The sequence below is a fragment of the Trachemys scripta genome, chromosome 2 (genome assembly GCF_013100865.1).
Source record: "Trachemys scripta elegans isolate TJP31775 chromosome 2, CAS_Tse_1.0, whole genome shotgun sequence".
NCBI classification, from domain to species: Eukaryota; Metazoa; Chordata; order Testudines; family Emydidae; genus Trachemys; species Trachemys scripta.
Genome location: NC_048299.1, coordinates 129579294 through 129598334, shown reverse-complemented (window position 1 = coordinate 129598334; position 19041 = coordinate 129579294). Strand labels below are relative to the sequence as shown.

Genomic DNA, 19041 nt, shown 5'->3' with positions numbered 1-19041 from the left:
TCATCTCTGCCAGAGCTGCTGTTCTTCCTGATGTTCTTTGGTCAGCTTCTACTTTAGCACTACCGTATGCCTATGTATTGGGTGTTCATGCTACTGTTTCAGCCGCTTCTTTACTTTTACCCTGAATGAAAGTCAGAAGCTGTGCTCAAAGCTGCCTCGTCAATGGGAGGTGAAATTAGGACTCAGGAGGTGAATCTTATCAGGATGTGCGCACTGCCCTGAAGGGTCATTATCAGGTTCATTTAAAAACAGTTTTCCTTAACTATGTTATAACCACCACCACCACAGAGGATGTAAAATGAAGTTAAAAAAATTAATTCAATTTGCACTCTTCATGCTGATTTCTCATTTTGGCTTCTGCATCTTTTCATGATAACTTTGTAGAACTCATTTTTATTAGAATATGAGATTAATAGTGTGATCTCCTTTGACCCAAGTGGCTGGTCAAACTTTGTGGCCCTGTGTCTTGTTTCTCCATAGACAGAGAAAATAGTGATAGAATCAGGTATTTTCTTTGATGCAATATTGTTTATTTGCAAAGATGATACATTGAGTCTTCTTTCCCTGAACATAGAAAGAAAGAAAGAAAGAAAAAAAAAAAAAAGTCAGGAAACTGTTCTTTTGCTCACTGTTCCAAATCTGCCTTTCCAGCCAGCATGCATGTCCAACAAGTTTCCTCTCTTAGCTGCCTCCCAGGATCAAGTTACCAGTGCTTCTGTTATGGTCTACTTGGCTTCCTAGCAGCTTCTCTCTCTCTATCTATCTACTTTAGCACTACCATGTGCCTATGTTTTGGGTGTTCATGCTACTGTTTCAGCCTCTTCTTTATGTTTACTCTGAGTGAAAGACAGAAGCTATGCTCAAACTTAACAACAAGGTTTAATCCAACCCACAACAATACTATTAGAGTAGAAGGGTACAGTTTTTGTGGAAAGCAGCACGGGAGTTTGATCTCTTCCTTAAGTTCTCAAACTAGAGTCCGGTTTTGGTGCATAGTTGCTCCCTGGGAACGGGGCGTTGGTATTCAGGCTGAGATTTCTGAAAATGGGAATTGTCTACAAGTTGCCATGATGCCTTCTATTTCAGGGCTGGTGTGTAGAGTGTACATAAGTTATGGCAGGAATATTCCTGGACTCCGCATCACTGATATCTCTTCCAGTGGAGAGCTGACCAACAAGGGCCTTGTGATCTGCTACTGCTTGGGTCAGGGGTGACAATACCTACCTAGCTGATTGATCTTACTTATAACCGTCTAATGAAAACGATCTGATCTTTCCATGTATTGGTATCTAACTTTGCCATAAAGTGAACTTTCTCTTGATTTATCTATAAGAATCTGATTTTGTTTGGCTTTCTCTTGACAGGTAAAGGAAAGGCTGCAGAAGATGGGACCGTTCCAGCCTATGAACATCTTCTTGAGACAGGAGGTAGACAGAATGCAGAAGGTTATCACCTTAGTGCGAAGCACTCTGACTGATCTCAAACTTGCCATTGATGGGACCATCATCATGAGTGAAAATCTGAGGGATGCTTTGGATTGCATGTATGATGCAAGAATTCCTACCCGTTGGGAAAAGGCAGGTGTTAAACTGTTTAGCGTCCTCTGTCAATGTTACATTTTAAAGACTAAAAAAATTACATACTCAGATTATTAATCATCATTAATATCCGATATATTAATATACTTTAATTTCAAAAGGGTTAATGTATTTTGTTCAACCCCTTTTTGAAAATATAACCTTGAAATGAAGTGCTAGATCTCAATAATAATATGAAGTCATGGTTGTGACTGCATTATCAAATTTGAGAGAGAGCTTATAGCCGAAGAGTGGAGTTATGGGATTGTACAGGGTGTAAAATAGGGCAGAATCTGATCATATATCCCCCTTTCTTTGCCCTCTTTTTAACTTACTTTAAAAAGTCCTTTTTGTCTAAAACTTCTCATACCTAGTTGGCCAGAGAAGAAATATTTTTTCTGAAGTATTAGGTAAACTGTAGAAGGTAAGATTGAGTTCCATTTTATATTTAAAGCAGAGATTAATCCTCTTAGCTATGAAAAATACCATGTATCATGACAGCACTTTTTGGGTACAGAATGCATTTTCTGAGAATTTATAAATCTGTTAATTTGAGTTTAACTTCTGGATCCATTAAGAAAATCAGTGTGTGTCCTTTTTATCTTATTGTCTAGAAGCCCAGGGCAAATAGCTGATTAGCTTGCCTAAAATTAGATGATACATCAGATAATTTGCCTGCACAGCATGTGAACAGTTCATTGTATTTTGATCCAGGTGGTTATCTAATATTTGGGTCTTGAGAGTTATTTCAGTTAGGACCAGAAATGGATATTGGAGTCAGGTGTTTCATCGATGCAATTTTGTTTGTTTACAAAGAATGTAGATATACTCATGTTTCCTTGATAACAGTAGGAACAAAACAGGAGACAGTTTCTTTTTCACCAGACAAAAGACTATATATATAGTATATATATATATATATATACACACACACACACACACAATTGAATACTGTACACTGCAATGATGATTGTGAAGCTTGGTTGAGGTGGTGAAGTCAGAGGGTGGGATATTTGCCAGAGAATGTCTTACTGCTAAATGATGAACTAGCACTTGGCTGAGCCCTCAAGGGTTAACACATTATTGTTAATGTAGCCTCACACTCTACAAGGCAGCACAAATGGAGGGAGGGACAGAGAGAGACAGACACACACCGTGTGTGAGAGAGAGAGAGACGCGCATTGCCCCTTTAAATATGCTGACCCCACTCTAAGTACACTGCCTTTTTAAGTAGATCAGCAAGTTGAGACAGCAGCTGCTGCCAGCAAGCTCCCTCCTCCTGAGCCCTGTCATGCCCCCTGCCCCAGCTCTATGGAGATGGGGTAAAGGACCGGGGGGGCAAGAGCAAGGGGTAGGGGGACACCCTGACATTAGCATCCCTCCCCCCGCACAGCAAGCAGGAGGCTCCCAGGAGCAACTCCAAGGCAGAGGGCAGGAGCAGCACACAGCAGTGGGGGGAGGGACAGCTGAACTGCCCGGCAATTGCTAGCCTGCTGGGCAGCTGCCGCACAGGGAATTTAGAGGAGCCGGGAGCTGATGGGGGAGGTGATAGAGGGGCTGCTGGCCCACCCTGGTTCCAAGCCTCCACCAGCTTGCTCCAACGGGCTGCTATTTCTGCAAGCAGTTGACAAAGCAGGCGGCTGCCAAACAAAGTTATAAGGGAGCATTGCACAACTTTCAACGAGCATGTTCTGTAGTTGATCAGCAACATAACAACAAAACAATGTTAACCGGGATGACTTTAAGTGAGGAGTTACTGTACTCGGTAACAATACACTGAGCTCCCAGTGAAACCCCTCCACCCATATAGCTCAGGTTTCTGACTAGCATTGCATATGGATTTTATTTGGGTGATGGCTCCTATTGTTTCAGCTGTCTCTTTCCAGAAAGGAACTTAATAGCTTTCCAGAATTTATCCTGGATGCAGGGTAGCAGTCATGCCTACCAGCTTCCACAAGATTTCAGCCAACCCTGAGCATAACATCATGAAGCCAAGATGATACTCATGTTGTTGTGCAGTGCATCCTTGAGCTTGGTGTTCTGGAACTTAACCATTTTCAGTGTTTTTATTATTCAAACTGATGCCAATCAATTGATGATAGAGATTATCCTTAAATTCCTCCCCCCCCCCCGCAAAGATAGCAATATCAGCTTCTTGCTTATGTTTTTGAGGCCTCTGAGGTGCTTTGGAATTATTCACTATGTGCATTTTGTTGACAGTCACACCAAAGCACCAACAGCAATGATAAAAAAAAAAATTGATTGTGACATAGCTGGAACATAAGGGCTGAAGTAGCTTGAGTTACCTGTCTTGAACTTCAGAATAATCCTTCAAAGTTGGAGGCATGTGTTTTCTTATAATGGGCTTAATCACCTTTGTGATGGGAAAGGATACTGACATATATCAGCGATTCCCTCTAAAGTTAAATACGGCCAAATACAAATGACACTTTTTCAAACATATAAACACCAGCCCACTTGCATTTCAGAATGTATTGCTCTTGATGTAAATGTTACCCATTGTCCTGTAGTGCTGCGGTGGTAGAAGCTGAGCTGGAATTAACTTAATCAAAACATGCCTGTGTGGTATTAATGCAGATATGGATGAATGCAGATGCTTTCTAGTCCTATCTGGCTGATGTCTATTGGCTTGAAGGGAGACCAAGAAAAAAATACTACCTGTGGACACAGTCACAGTGAGCTCTCAATAGCTGGACTTGACTAACAGTATTTAGAGCTAGATTTCAGTCCATATGGGCATTATCCATAATGTTTAAAGATTGACTTGAAAAAAAAATTACAGCAGTCTCTGTTCTGACTCATTGTCAGACTGGTGGTGGGAGTGATGTAACTTCAAAGCTAGGACAAAAGTAAACATACTACCAAGTAATAATCAGACACTAAAAGCAAGAGAATAAAAATGAGATCCTGGCTTAATAGTCCAAAGCGGGAGAGGGAACTAGCCGAATGCTGAGCAATGCCATTAAGACCATGACATCAGCAGCAATATTCATTTGAAACTACTTGAGAGAAACAGGCCTCAGTTCAAATGTAGTGTCAAGTGAATTTCTTCATTAGACAACCAAATTTGAAGCCTTAGCCACATTCTGAAAAGTGATCAGAAGCAGAATTTGTCTCTTTAAGTAGCTTAATTTATTCGTCTCTCATTTGTATACCTGTACAAACTTATGGATTTTAGTGAGACTGCCTGCATATAATTGAGAGTAGAATTTTGTCCACTGGGTTTATTTTTTCTAAAGTTAGTTTAGCTTTTTTAAAAATAACGAGCTTTGGTTACAATATGCATGTAGTCACTAATGAGCTGAATTGTGACAGTTTATAAGCCTTCTCTAAGCCTTCTTGATTAAATCCTTTTATATACACATCTTAATTTTTTGTATTTAACATTTATTTAGTTTTTCTACAAAAATTTAATGAAACCTCTGTAACCTCAATCCTGCAAACGCTTAATGACGTGCATAAATTGCCTGGATTGGGGTTTGTTCAGATACGTTTACTATGATAATCATTGTATGTTACTAAACACATAAAATAAACCAAACATTGCATGGTTATATATGGGACACACATTTACAAAAGCAAGGCAATGTTGTAGAAATAGGTTCATTTGTTTAAAATAGTGAATGGTTTAGAGAAGGTAAATCAAGTACTTCATTGATTCTCATGCTATATGAACAAGAAGATATTAAATGAAACTGAAAGCCAATAGCTAACAGTGATAAAAGGAAATAACTTTCTATGCAATGCATAACTTGTGGAACTCATTACTACTATTAGGTTATTAATGATGCCAAATTCTTTATGAGACTCAAAGTAGTAATTATTTGGATGACATCATCTACAGTTACCTATGCTAAGATGAGACGTCGATCAGTTGACACAGTAGTCAGTTGATATGGCCCAGCTTCAGATTTTAATTGCAGTGTAGACATACCTTTTGGGACAACTTAAAGAGGACTGGTTTCAGAGTGGTAGCTGTGTTAGTCTGTATCAGCAAAAAAAATGAGGAGTACTTGTGGCACCTTAGAGACTAACAAATTTATTTGGACATAAGCTTTCGTGGCCTAAAACCCACTTCATCAGATGCTGTGATGGGGTCTGCTTGCCCTGCACTAGCCCAGACAGGGTTAAGCCCATGGTATTGACAGCCGAAGTCCCACCTCCCTTGCAAAACTGGGCATGCTCCAAGTGCTCTAATAGTATAAAGGGAGGGAGACCAGCTCATTCTGGGCTGAGGCCGCGGGGGAAGGACTTGCCTGGGAAGCTCCTGTGGAGGGCCAGCCACAGCCTCTGACGGCACTGGGAATCGAAGCCATTCACAGCCTGCCTGCACCCCAGCGACTAGAGGAACCCCTGGAGACGACTGGTTCTGCCGAACATAGAGGACCTGACATCTCATGGGAAACCCCAACACAGACTCTGGTAGGAAGTGACCCAGGGAGGGTGACTGAGTGGTACCTCCCACCCAGGGAAACTCAGCGTGTTTCGGTAGGACCCCCCCCCCCCCCCCCCCGCTGAGTCAGTGGCAAGCCGCTACGCCACTATTAGGGCCCTGGGTCGGGGCCTGGTGGAGTGGGGGGCCCCACCCCATAAGGGGCGTCCCAATGCTTTGTAGGCTCTGGCCTCTAGGCCCCGCTGCCCTGCTCTGAAGGGCTGCTTCATACACTCTGACGGATAGGCCACACGGCCCTGACCCTAGGGGCATGAACTGTCACAGATGCATGTAGTGGAAAATACAATAAGAAGACACACACACACACACACACAACATGAAAAAATTCAAGCCTTGAATAAAGACTGGGAGTGGATGGGTCATTACACAAAGTAAAAACTATTTCCCCTACTGTTACGCACACCTTCTTGTCAACTGTTTGAAATGGGCCATCCTGATTATCACTACAAATTTTTTTTTCCTGCTGATGATACCCACCTTAATTGATTAGTCTAGTTAAAGTTGGTATGGCAACACCCATTTTTTCATGTTCTCTATGTATATATATCTTCCTACTGTATCTTCCGCTGCATGCATCTGATGAAGTGGGTTTTAGCCCACAAAAGTTTATGGCCAAATGAATTTGTTAGTCTCTAAGGTGCCACAAATACTCATTCTTTTTAAAGAGGTCTGATTTTCAGAGGGTGGGCATTGAGCACTTCCTGAAAATTGGGCTTTTTAAAATGTTTCTTGAGAAGCATGTGTTCATTCTTGAAAATGTAGGACAAAACTTATAGAGATAGTGAACCCTCATGGTTCAGGGCATAAACTGACCATTAATTGCCTGGGATTAAGAAGAACTTTTATAGAAGCTGACACCCACTACATCAAAATGTAGTTAAGTTTGAGGCCACATATCAGATATTTAGGGTGAACTGCATTACAGGTATGTTGTCATCTTCCAAGAACTGAGCATCATAATCCTAGGAAATTTAGAATTAAGTCTGAATTGAAAAGAAATCCAAACATATTAAGGTATGGAAATGCACAGATAAGGCACCCTTAATTCTTTCCTGTAGTGACCCTATGAAGGGGAAAATGTGTCTTGAAAAATCAGTTTCTGAATTCACAAACACTAAAATAGATTAATCCTAATTGTATGGGTTTTGCATAGTGCTATGGCAGGGCAGAGTTAAGGTTTCTGTTGAAAGAGAAAAATACACTTATGAAGAAGATCAAAGGGAGAATGAGTTTAAATTCATAAAGAAAAGAAAAGTAGCCTATATGCAGAATTTCAATGAGTTTTAACTATGCGGGGACTCTAAGGAATGGTGTTCTGTTACTGAGATTTATTGGGGTAAAAATCTGATACTGGATGCATAATTTCTTATGGCCCATTTTTACTTCAAAGTTGTCAGAAAATTCATTCTGTACCTCAAAAGTATGTGCTTTAGTCTTGGGAAACGTATTTTTCATGCAGAAGAGGTTGAATCATTGCTTTAAGTTCAAAACTGAAGTCAGCATTAATGAATCACCGCCAAAGCCTCCTTAAAATATTATGTTAAAAAACTATGCTAAATGGATGTTACTGAGTGTTTGGTTTTGCCACCTCAGTAAGTGCCAGAACTAAGGTTGCCAGTGCAACCTTATTCATTCCTCATTGTGCGCATCCATCCTGGACACTGAAAGGGGCAGAGGACCTGTGGAAAAAACAGATGTGATTGTGGAATTAACTTAATGCATTATGATTCCATCTTTAATTTTCTGTGGAGTAGTCTGAGCATAAGATGGAGTAGCAGAGACTGAGTTCTAATCCCAGCCTGACGCTGGCTCCCTCTGTCAAATAACTTAGCTTCTCTTCATCTCTCTCTGCTATAGAGGTACTTGGTATAGATCTCTGAAGATGGAAAATGCTATTCAAATGCTCTGTATTATCACTGCATAAGATTTTATTGAGACAGAGCCTTTTTAAGTCTGAAAATTCAGTCTTTTAGTTCCCAAGACAATTGTCTATTCTGTAAGTGACATGAAAGCAGCTTAATGTATGAGCATATGATTTCTAGACAGGTTTATAGAAAAATGCAGTGCTTTGACATCTATGGATAAAAGGCACTAGTTAGGTATTGTTTTAAATGTGGAAAGGGGTCCAACTGAGGTTAATTGGGCACCCCTTATTTCTGGCATTTAATAACTTTTGAGTTGTTTACTTTGCAACCTAAATACTATTTGTTTTATGTAATTTCCTAAAGCCTTTTCTTAAAAAAGATAAAGGCAAAAACAATTATTTTACATGCAACTACCTCCCCATCATGCATCATTAGCAGGGTTGGAAATGTGAGATTTAATCATTGCAACACAGACTGCTACCCTTTGAGATACTGGACTAATTAGCAGCACGCAAAGGCTGTTACCCAGAAAGGTGGTTGGGCTTCTGGCATCATGTGCTGGAACTAGAAGGTGGTCAGGGGAAACTGAGGTAGGCCTTTCCCCCTACCCTGGGAGTCGGAGGTGCTCCTGTACTCTGTGATACTCTCAGGGGAACTGCATTTTTCAAGGGCATATAACTTGGCCAAATTTGGGCATATTTTCCTGGGGATTGCAGAAGGCATGTACCTTACATGAGGTCCACCCATCTGCCAAATTTCAAGTCCTTGCTCCGAAGAATGGGTATGTTGCTATTGTTCAAAAAGAGGTGACAGAATTTTAACATAAGTAAAAAATAAAATAAAACATCCCCTACACTAGGTCTCAGAACAGCCAATCCATTTTGACTGAAAATTCAAAGAAAAAAATTCAGCCTGTGAGAGACATCTAGCATGGAAACGTTCATCCCAAACAATTAGTTTGACAAAGTTATAATCAACTGAAATGGGGTCTTACAATGGGAAATGTCTGACCACCATAGCAACAGGTGGTGCTACTAATCCAGTCTATAATAATGGATATAGGGAGAAATTCTGGCCCTGCTGAAGTCAATGGGAGTTGTATCATTGTCTTTAGTAGGGCCAAAATTTCAGCCTGAGGTTGATAATTCCAAACTTAATATTTCAATAGTCTTGTAATAATATGTCTCTAATACTTTGAGATATTTTCCTTGATATGATAAATTAATTGGCATTGCTATGATTACAAAATCTTGAAAGTTCTAAACATCCCCCTCCCCTAAAAAAACACCTCTTTTATACCTGTTTCTAGGGATCTTGGGCTTCCAGCACACTAGGTTTCTGGTTTACTGAACTTCTGGAAAGAAACAGTCAGTTTTACTGCTGGATATTTGAGGGCCGACCAAATTGCTTCTGGATGACAGGGTTCTTTAACCCGCAAGGATTTTTGACTGCAATGAGACAGGTGAACTTTTTTATTTTTATATTACCCTTTCAATAATATTCCCCCTTTATTATAGCTTGCATGGGAAGGCTGAGTGTGTGTGTGAGAGGGAATATTTTCTTTTGTGTGTTGAACTACTTTGCCCTTTTAGGATTAGATTCTGCCCTTGGCTACATCGGACATGTTAGAAGGGGAGCTAAGGGACAGCTGAAATCCCCAGGACAAATTTTTGCTGTCTTAGCAGTCATACCTGCCATGTTACCCTTGAGTATGGTGCACTGTACTTACTACTCTGGGCCCACCCATCTTCATGCCAAGGGCTGCCTTGGAGGGTCTCTAGGAGGGAGTGGAGATCAGACATGGCAAACCCACAGAAAAAATGCAGAAATTGGGCTTGTTTTTGGCTTAATTGGCTTGTGAGTTACTTATTGGCTAGTGTTTGGCTTGTAGCTTGTTTGGCTTGTTGCTTGTTGTAGCTTGTTGCTTCTTCTTTTCTTTTTTCTTTTTTATCAGCTCCCGGCAAGGGTGGGCAAGCAGAGACGGGTGGGGGGGAGGGAGAGAGAGAGTGTGAACAGCAGGCCCACCATAGTCCCAGACTGCATGCTGGGGGGATTTAGTCACATAGAGTGTTGGGGTTCTTAGGGATTGGCTTGTTTTGGCCTTGTTTTGAAATTGGATTAGCTTGATTTTTGGCTTATTGTGAAAGTTAGGGTGTTTGTTTACCATGTGAAAGTTGGCAACTGTGGTGGAGATACTATGTTTTTCACTTGGGTTCTGAACAGCCTCTCTGGGGGGGGTGCAAAGGGTAGGAAATCCTTGTGCCCTTTTCTTCTTTGCACACTCTCACACAAGGGCTGACCAGAGTCTAGCCCTTGGTCTCTGTCCTCTTCAGTGCTTAGCCGATCTGAAGAGTTTCCAGAAAAAATGAAGTTAATCCTCTTTGTCACACCTGGAGTTCAGAAGTTGAAGCAGAGTAGCTTCTCTCAGTGAAGAATGTGAAACTGTCTGTATGGAAGAGATATGTGCAATCTGTGAACATGGTGGTTATTGTGTTTCTGGATAAAGGGTTGCCTAGGAGTTAAATCAGTTTGAGCTAGCTTTGGATTGTAGGAACCTAAAAGCTACTGGTTGTAGACAGCCATACTCAAAGGAGGTATTCAATGGAATATATACCTCTTGGAATGTGGAATTAGGGTTTAGATAGTTGGGGGCAGGGGGAATCTTTAGTTGGAAACCCCAGGACCTTTTAGGCAGGGACAGTCAAACAAAAAAGTTTGAAATGCTTAAAAAGTTGAGATTTGGAGTAGAGGTAGTTCAGAGGATCTGCAGAGAAACAGACTATAACACAGATCCCTGATGCTGTGGCATCAGGGGTAAGTGGAGGCCAAACTTAGGTCAGACCATATGCATGTAGTCTTTTGTTATTTTAATCCTTGACTCTCTACTTGTAATGTTCCTTTGAATAAATAAATCATAGTTGCTTTGAATGACCTAAGTCACTGCCATTTCGTACTGGTCATAAGCACCTAGAGAGAATTCTGTAGCAGGGTCTGAAACCAGTTGAGCTTGCAGAGGTAATACAATTCTTGCATACAGGTGATGCTGTAACCTGGTGATTCAGCCTAAAAGTGGGGTGAACAGCAGAGTTTCCACTCTTGAGAAGAGTGCAGATTTAGGCATATCACTTGCAAAGGATACCTATGGGAGCGAATGAAAGAGAGGTCAAAAGTACAATGCACCCCTGCACTGTAACATACTTTATTGCCTTTCTCCAGATCTGAAAGCTGGTAAGTAATCACTTTCTTCAGCAAGTATCTCCCCAAATCAAACAACCAGATGACATAAAAGAGGCTGTTATTATAAGGTATGTAACAAGGGTTAAAAGCAGCCAAGCTAGGCTGATTGGGGAAGCAGCCACAGCTGTGGCCAGCTCAATCAGGGTCCAGCTGGCCCTTATAAGATGGCTGGGGGCCAGGAGCTGAAGGAGTGTCACTATGGCTCTAGAGTGGGAAGGGCTAGTGGCCTGGGAGTAGGGTACTGAACGTAGAGCAGTGCTGGGGAAGGGCAAAGGGAGCTGGGGAGCTCCAGCCTGGTAAACCCCCAGGCTGTAGGCCTTGTTGGAGGCCTACCAAGGTACTGGGGCTACAGAGGTGCAGCCCAGGAATAGGCAGAGACAGCTGGTCCTAACTCCTTGCCAATGATGAGTGGCCTTTACAGACTGCAGTTTGCCCCAGTGAGGGGGATTAGATGATGACTGGCAGTAGCCACTGAGGCAAGGGTGTAGAGGGTTGGGAGTTCCCCTGGGAGGGGAGACCCAGACTGTGGGTTACTGCTGGGGGCAGAACCCAGAGGAAAAGGGGCACCAGGGTCTGGGAGGGACATGGGGGCCCTAAGGCAGGCGAGACACCTGCCTGCAGAGGGCGGTCCAGACTGAACAAGAGCTAATTCCCAGGATAACCAGCAGGAAGTGCCACGCCGGTGATTCTCACTTCGTTATAATATGTCAGAAAATTCTTGGAATCGGAAATGACCTTTTAAAATATACAGTGTAGATAATACACACGAACTGCACTCCTAAAGAAAAATTAAACACAAGTCAAATCTCAAGGGTTACCATGTTGCATTGTATGCCAGATTTATGGCAGAAAGTCTCCTTCGAGCTTTATATAGTGGAGTGACACACTTCATGCCCCAGAAAGAACAGAGTTCTCCAATAACAGAACTGCATGTAGTTCCAGAGAGTACATAACCATGTTGATTTAGGACTTTTTTACTCAATGATTATGTGTTAATTTAATGTTCCCACTCTTCCAGGAAGCAGTCGCTCTTAACGTTCACACTCAGATAAGCCAGTTAGCCAGATCATTGACTGGATGTTTTATTTCTCTCCTCCTAAGGCATAGTACTTACATTAATGAGCTATAATATTACAAATATAAAATTGAAAATCACATATACAGATAAATCAGTTCAGACCTCTTTTTAATAATATATCATCCAGGAAAGATTTCCTGGCACTCCCAGGAAAAATCAGCCTAAATAGTCACCTATTTTTCATATGCTGTCCTGACCTTTAAGATAAGCTACCTTTCCCAGACCTGAGGAAGAGCTCTGTGTAAGGTTGAAAGCTTGTCTCTTTCACCAGCAGAATTTGTTCCAATAAAAGATATTACCTCCCGCACCTTGTCTTTCTAATATCCTCTGACCGATACAGCTACAACATTGCAAACCGACCTTTAAAAGGCAGACTTGTTTAACTCTGGTACCTTTTTAGTGCATTTTTCATTATTTATTTATCTGGAAGGGAAAATGAATCTAAAAATGACTTGTCTCAAAAGTGAATTTTTTTTGGAGGGAGAAGGGCGGTTGGCAACAAAATACTTAATTTGCTATGAAATGAACACCCTGCTGCTCGGCTAGAGGGAAATAATGCTGCTTTAATCATAGAGAGTACTGCAAAAAAGGTAAATGTTTGCTTTTATGATGATTTAAAGTAATTACTTTTGTGATAATGCAGGATTAAGGATGGCCCTGTATGCACTGAAATCATTGTCCTAAATCATAGACACTCTTCCTAATTTTACCCATAGTCTTCATTGTTGCTTTGAATAGGAAATAACTCGAGCCAACAAAGGTTGGGCACTTGATAGTGTAGCACTGTGCAATGAAGTCACCAAGTGGATGAAGGATGACATCACAACTCCTCCTCCTGAGGGCGTCTATGTATACGGACTCTATCTAGAAGGAGCTGGTTGGGACAGAAGAAATTTAAAAATCATTGAGTCTAAGCCCAAGGTGCTCTTTGAAATGATGCCTGTCATACGGATTTATGCAGAGAACAACAGTAAGTGACTAACTTCAGGTTATGCTGTATTGATAGCAGCTTAATTTTAATTTGTTTTACATATACTTGACCAATTGTTAATGATTCTTCAGAGCATGGGGTGTTGTGATTGCCTATCCATAATGATATATTGTGGGGGCTTCTACTGGAAAACAATCAGGATTTGAAGTCGTACTTCATGAATAGTAATAAATGGTCCCTGCCTTGAAAACTGACACTCTAATTAGGTTATAAACATATGTCACAATACTGTTGTTGTTGCTGTAGTTTTGGAATATATGCAATTACAAATGATTCCTAACCTTCTTTACCTCTGCAAGACTGTAGCATTTTGTCTTCCACTTCCAATGTGCTTAACCATTATATTATGTATATGACAAAATGTATGTTTAAGACTCAGAATTCTGATGTACCCCAGTAGTGGTGTTACAGCATAACAGTGGAAGCAGAAACCATTTATCCCCTCCCTATACAGTTTTTTGGAGTACCAAAAATACTGAAGTGCATTGTAAATGAAGTAGGAATCCTTTTTCTCATTGAATATTTGTCTGATAGTCCAAAATATCAGTGAGGCTACATGCATAACTTAGGCTTCTTTACAAGAATGAAGCCTCAACTTTGCAATAGGGCTGTTAGGGCTGACCCTAGACCAAATAGCGCCCCCAGCAAGGAGCATCTTCGATGCCTCCCCTCCTCCATTTGTTAAACATTTGAATACCTTATTTTTTTATTGCACTTGTATTGCATTTCATGACTCTGATGCATGATTTGCATGCATGATTTATCACTGTCATATAAGACGATCAATTTGCATGCTAGAATCTGTAAATCTGTATTTATTATAAGCACTCCTCCAAAAAAGTTTCCTCTAAGCTTATAGAAATTTTTAATGTTAAGAATAACTCAAATGTACTAATATCGAGTAATTGAATTGTGCACCAATATTGGGTGGACCAGTGTTATAGTGTTACAGTAGGTGATAGCAACAAATCTTCCTGTAAATGGTATCTTTTCACTGTGACTAATGTTGGGAGTGAAGTCCATTATTACTGTATAGTCCTTTGCTTTGTTGAGTCGCATCAATATGTTATCAAGCACCTTCCTTGCCATGAGGTCAATCAATTAGTTTTGGATTGTTTTGCTGCAGTAATGGTTCATAGTTTCTTTATGAACTACTCAACGTAGGTGCTCACGCATGACATTGTCCTATTTCCCAAGGAGCTCTACCAAACCGTAGAAATTACCGTTATATTCAGTGAACAACTTATCCAACGAGCCCCGGAAAGCCAAATTATTCTTTGCAAGGAAGAGGGTAATTGAGATCAGATGCTGAAGCATGTTCCTCCAATGTTGGATTTCTACATTAATAATGCACTGGTTTCCTGCGTCTATACATTTATTCAGCTTGAGCCTGGACTTGACCTCCATCCATTTGGAGTAGTCTGTAAAATAGCCAGATGTTGCTTTTCATGTTGCTTCAGAGCATCAACTAAGTTATGCCAGTAATTGTACCCGGAAAGGACAAGCAATGATTTGACATTCTTGTCAAATATTTTGCAACAAAAACAGAACAGTTGATTTTGAGTAAACTAGCCGAAGACTGATTCAGTTTCTCAACATTTTCAAGCACTCTTTCGCAGTGTGACTTTGAGAAGTGTTGCTTCTATTCATTTATTAGCAATGTCATATCCTCAGTTTTGCCCAGCCTGTTCAAAATTGTACGATAAATGATCAGCACAGTTTAGGATCGCCAGCCATAAAGCAGGATCTGATGTATAGATTCGTGGTGTGCAATTTTTCTCACTGCTGTTTCTGTCATCATGAGAGGTTGATTCTTTTTTTATTGTTTCTCTCCTTTTCATGTGAGCCACATTCTTCTTTGTCATCACTCTCCTTTATGCCGCCATTCCTTCTCTTCAGGTAAATCTGCTAACTTCTGAGTAATAGGACTTCTTTCATTTATGCTTCGCTCCTCAATTTCTTCTGCACTGGGATGATCACTATTGCCTAAAGCCCAGTCTATGTTGTTCTGTTTCAGATATTTTCCTCTCAGATTTGTCCCTTGCTGCAAACTAGATTGCAATTGAGCTTTTTGGTTCCTATACTGAACTCCTGAAGGCTTCTTCGGGGGCATCTTTTATTTTCTACAGGCGAAAACACAACATTAGGGAGAGCAAAAATCTATGTTCCGCAGTGGTAGAAAGTCATCAAACATTACGTGTTAAGCATGACAAAAGAAGTAACAGTATTTCTTTTATATTGTTGCGTAGATAGGGGTTTGATGTCTCATTAAATACGTCCTTTATTAGTAACTAATTACACTCTTCAAGTCTTAAAACACAAGTAAAGTTTCACAATTACACAATAAAACAAAGTTCACAATATTGCAGCTGGGCTCTCACTTCACTTCACTTCATTCTTATATCTCACTGACTGACTGGTGACACTGCACCCCTTATATACCCACGAGGGCATGGCTGACAACATCCTAGGAGGTTCAAGGAAAATGTAGTTTCCAGAAAGTTTAACAATGTTCTTGGGAACCACTGTGTTATACCTAGGTGTTGATTGTATGCACAAATGCCGCAACACTGATGTTCTGTGGAGGGGATTTGCTTGAGCAAACAGAAGCCAAGTGAGAGGATGGAAAGAGCTGGTGGAGGTGGGATGACATTTGGGGCCACCAAAGAGGAAAAGACGTGTCAGTCTGCACTCTATTCTAACGAGCTGGAGAACAGAAGTCGAGGCCATTCTGCTTTGTGGAACTGAATTTTTAATGTTTGCAAATAAAGTAGGTAGTAGGAAATCAAATCCCACAGAAAACAGCTGAAAAGATATGGAATCATTTAGCTGTTAGAGACAGTCTGCTTACAGGCTATGTTTCCTGTGCTTTGCTATCAGAATTCCATGTTTGTTGCTTATCTTCTCTGACAGTACGTGGCATGCCCTTTTTGTGTATGTCATTTGCTTAACCAAGGGTAACATTCTAAATGCCTATAATATGCAGTCTATCAGTATTTTCAGTATAAATTACTATTTGCAGGAGTTTACTTACAACCTAGCCATAAAAATTGTTTCAAAGTGATTGACACACAAGATCTCAGCCTGGTAACAATTTAACACTAAATTGAATGAATCTGTTTAGCACAGTTTGAACTCTACAGATGTTTGGGAAGAAAGAAATAGAAGTCTTATTATCATAAACTGTATTACTTACAAAAACCAATTTGATAGACAAGGCTCTGATCCTGCAAGCTGAAAATCATTATTATATTAAAAAGCAAATTAAAAACCAGCCGAGATACTGAATTACAAACACTTGTATATTAATCAAGCCTGGAATATTTTGTCCCAGTTTTACAGTGAAGAATATCGGTTGACAATGCATACTTCTGCAGCATGTAAATAATTGTACTGGACTGAAAAAAGTATTTCAAAATAGATGAATAGATTTTAATAAGGTAATTTTCACATCTTGATGTGTCAGCATGAAACATTCAAAAATAGGAAAGTAGAGTGGAAGGGTGAAACTGCCAGCATCCTAGTCACTGCAGGGGGCTCATTTAAACTTCTTACTCTGTCAAAGTACTGTAGTTTAATACTAAATCCCAAACTTACAAGAGCTGCACACGGTACTGTATGTGATCTGTTTTGCAAGTAGTAGCAAAAAAGTGAGCAGTGTGTTGTTAACTGAACTTCCTTTGCTTTTGTTGAGAAGAGCTATCGGTTACTGAACTTTGACTCGATGTATTTATATTTCTGTTTCGGTTGTGCTCTGCTTTCTCACATCCTATCTGTTCAGCCTCATTTCCCAGGGCATCTTTTCATCTGTATGTTTTTTTTCCCCCCCTCCATTTTCCTAGCTTCAAAAGATCCTCGTCTGTACTCGTGTCCAATCTACAAAAAACCACATCGAACAGACCTGAATTATGTTGCTGCTGTGGACCTTAAAACCATCCAACCTCCAGAGCATTGGATACTGCGTGGTGTAGCACTTCTTTGTGATGTCAAGTAATGTTAAATCAATTTTCACTTTTTTCCCCCCCAGTGTTTCTCACCAGGATTTTAAGAGGGTTTTTTTCTGCACATAATTTTAACATGAACACTAATGAGGTAATGAGCTTGATGATGGATCACAGATTTTTCTTTTTGGTAGTTGTGCTCCCCCTTTATTCCACTCCTGCTTTATCTATTAGAAGTTAGTGGGCTAAAGACATGTACTAGAAGATAAGTCTCTTGGGCCTGGATGGCTCAACTGACTGACTATACCCACTCCTATTCACCTCTCAGGGCTTGTTTTCACTAGAAAATTGGGTCATTTGAACAAATGCCGTATTAAACACAACATAGCCATGAGTGTTAATGGGCTAGCTGTCTTTAGCATTGTCAGCTGGTCATGGCTAATGCTGTTGTTCCAGCAGTGCTTATCTGCAACCAGATTACAATTTTAAGCATACAAATCCTGTCAATGCTGACAGCTAGGGTGTGTTAAATGTTGTGTTAGTTAGCACAACTCCTCAATATCGTATTCCAGGTTGACTCAGTTTTCTAGTGAGAACCAGTCTGAATCCGCTCTAGGTCAGTGGTAAATGCAAAGTGGTATGCAGTCCGATCGCTGCTTGGGGTTTGTGTGAAATGAGTTTGTAGTATCAGTCCAATTCCTACTTGGACAGAGGTGCACATCACAGAGGCCATCACCCTAACAAATATGAGTCTCATGGAAGTCTCAGCACAGAGGGTAAAAATGGAATGGGCATTCACTCTTTTAGCACCTAGAGGTAGGGAGGCTGTTAGTTCAGTGTGGGAAGCTAGCATTTCCTCCTTATGCCTTAATTAACATAGCACTTTGCTGTCATTCTGCCTCACTAATGCACTAAATTCATTTAAAAATTCTGTTTACCAGAAAAGTCTTATTTTCTATTCTGAGAATTCTGGGCCATGAGTATTTGGAGTATTCTCATAAAACAAGAGTAAATTAATAGGCAGCAGGTTTAAAACAAACAAAAGGAAGTATTTCTTCACACAATGCACAGTCAACCTGTGGAACTGTTTGCCCGAGGGTGTTGTGAAGGCCAAGACTATAACAGGGTTCAAAAAAGAACTAGATAAATTCATGGAGGATAGGTCCATCAATGGCTATTAGCCAGGATGGGCAGGGATGGCGTTCCTAGCCTCTGTTTGCCAGAAGCTGGGAATGAGCGACAGGGAATGGATCACTTGATGATGAACTGTTCTGTTCATTCCCTCTGGGGCACCTGGCATTGGCCACTGTCGGAAGACAGGATACTGGGCTAGATAGAGCTTTGATCTGACCCAGTATGGCTGTTCTTATGTTGGAAGGGAACCTTTATGCAGGGTACCAACATTAAGACCACCATTGTTATCTTTGCTTTGCTCTCATTTTGCAGTATTTTGCTTTCATGTCCCCTTCTTTTCTATCTTCCTTCCTTTTTTTCTGTCTGTCTTACTGCAGCCTTGTTGACTTTTCATCTACCATAGAAACATTCCACACTGGGAGCTGGCTGCAGAGAGAAATGTAGGCAGTACTAGTCAGTTGCACTGGGACTTCACATATAAAGTGCCTTTGTTTTTCAGCACAGAGCTATTGGATCTTTGCTATTGAGGCTGGTTGGTTGTCTCATGGTAGTCTGCAATACATCAAAGTCACAGGTGGCAGACTACTGCTTCAGTAGTGGCAGGAGCTCTAATACATAACAGGATGGGCCAACAATGCACAGTGGATCTGCCTTACCTAAATGCTTTGGGGGGAAAAGCAGGTTTTCATTTCAACACAAGGAAGCATTTGGTGGAGGTTTGATTCTATTTTTGTTTCAGTAGAT

General features: G+C 40.7%; 1 protein-coding gene across 1 annotated transcript in view; it reads left to right on the top strand.

Annotated features, from left to right (window-relative positions):
* Positions 1 to 18235, top strand: part of DNAH5 (dynein axonemal heavy chain 5) — a 212461-nt gene extending 194226 nt beyond the window's left edge. Inside the window, exons 74-77 of the mRNA XM_034759516.1 lie at positions 1365 to 1577; positions 9226 to 9378; positions 12970 to 13201; positions 17065 to 18235. Coding sequence (XP_034615407.1) covers positions 1365 to 1577; positions 9226 to 9378; positions 12970 to 13201; positions 17065 to 17216 — 750 coding nt within the window. The 3' untranslated portion in view covers positions 17217 to 18235. The remainder of the gene's footprint in view (positions 1 to 1364; positions 1578 to 9225; positions 9379 to 12969; positions 13202 to 17064) is intronic.
* Positions 18236 to 19041: the final 806 nt, after the last annotated feature.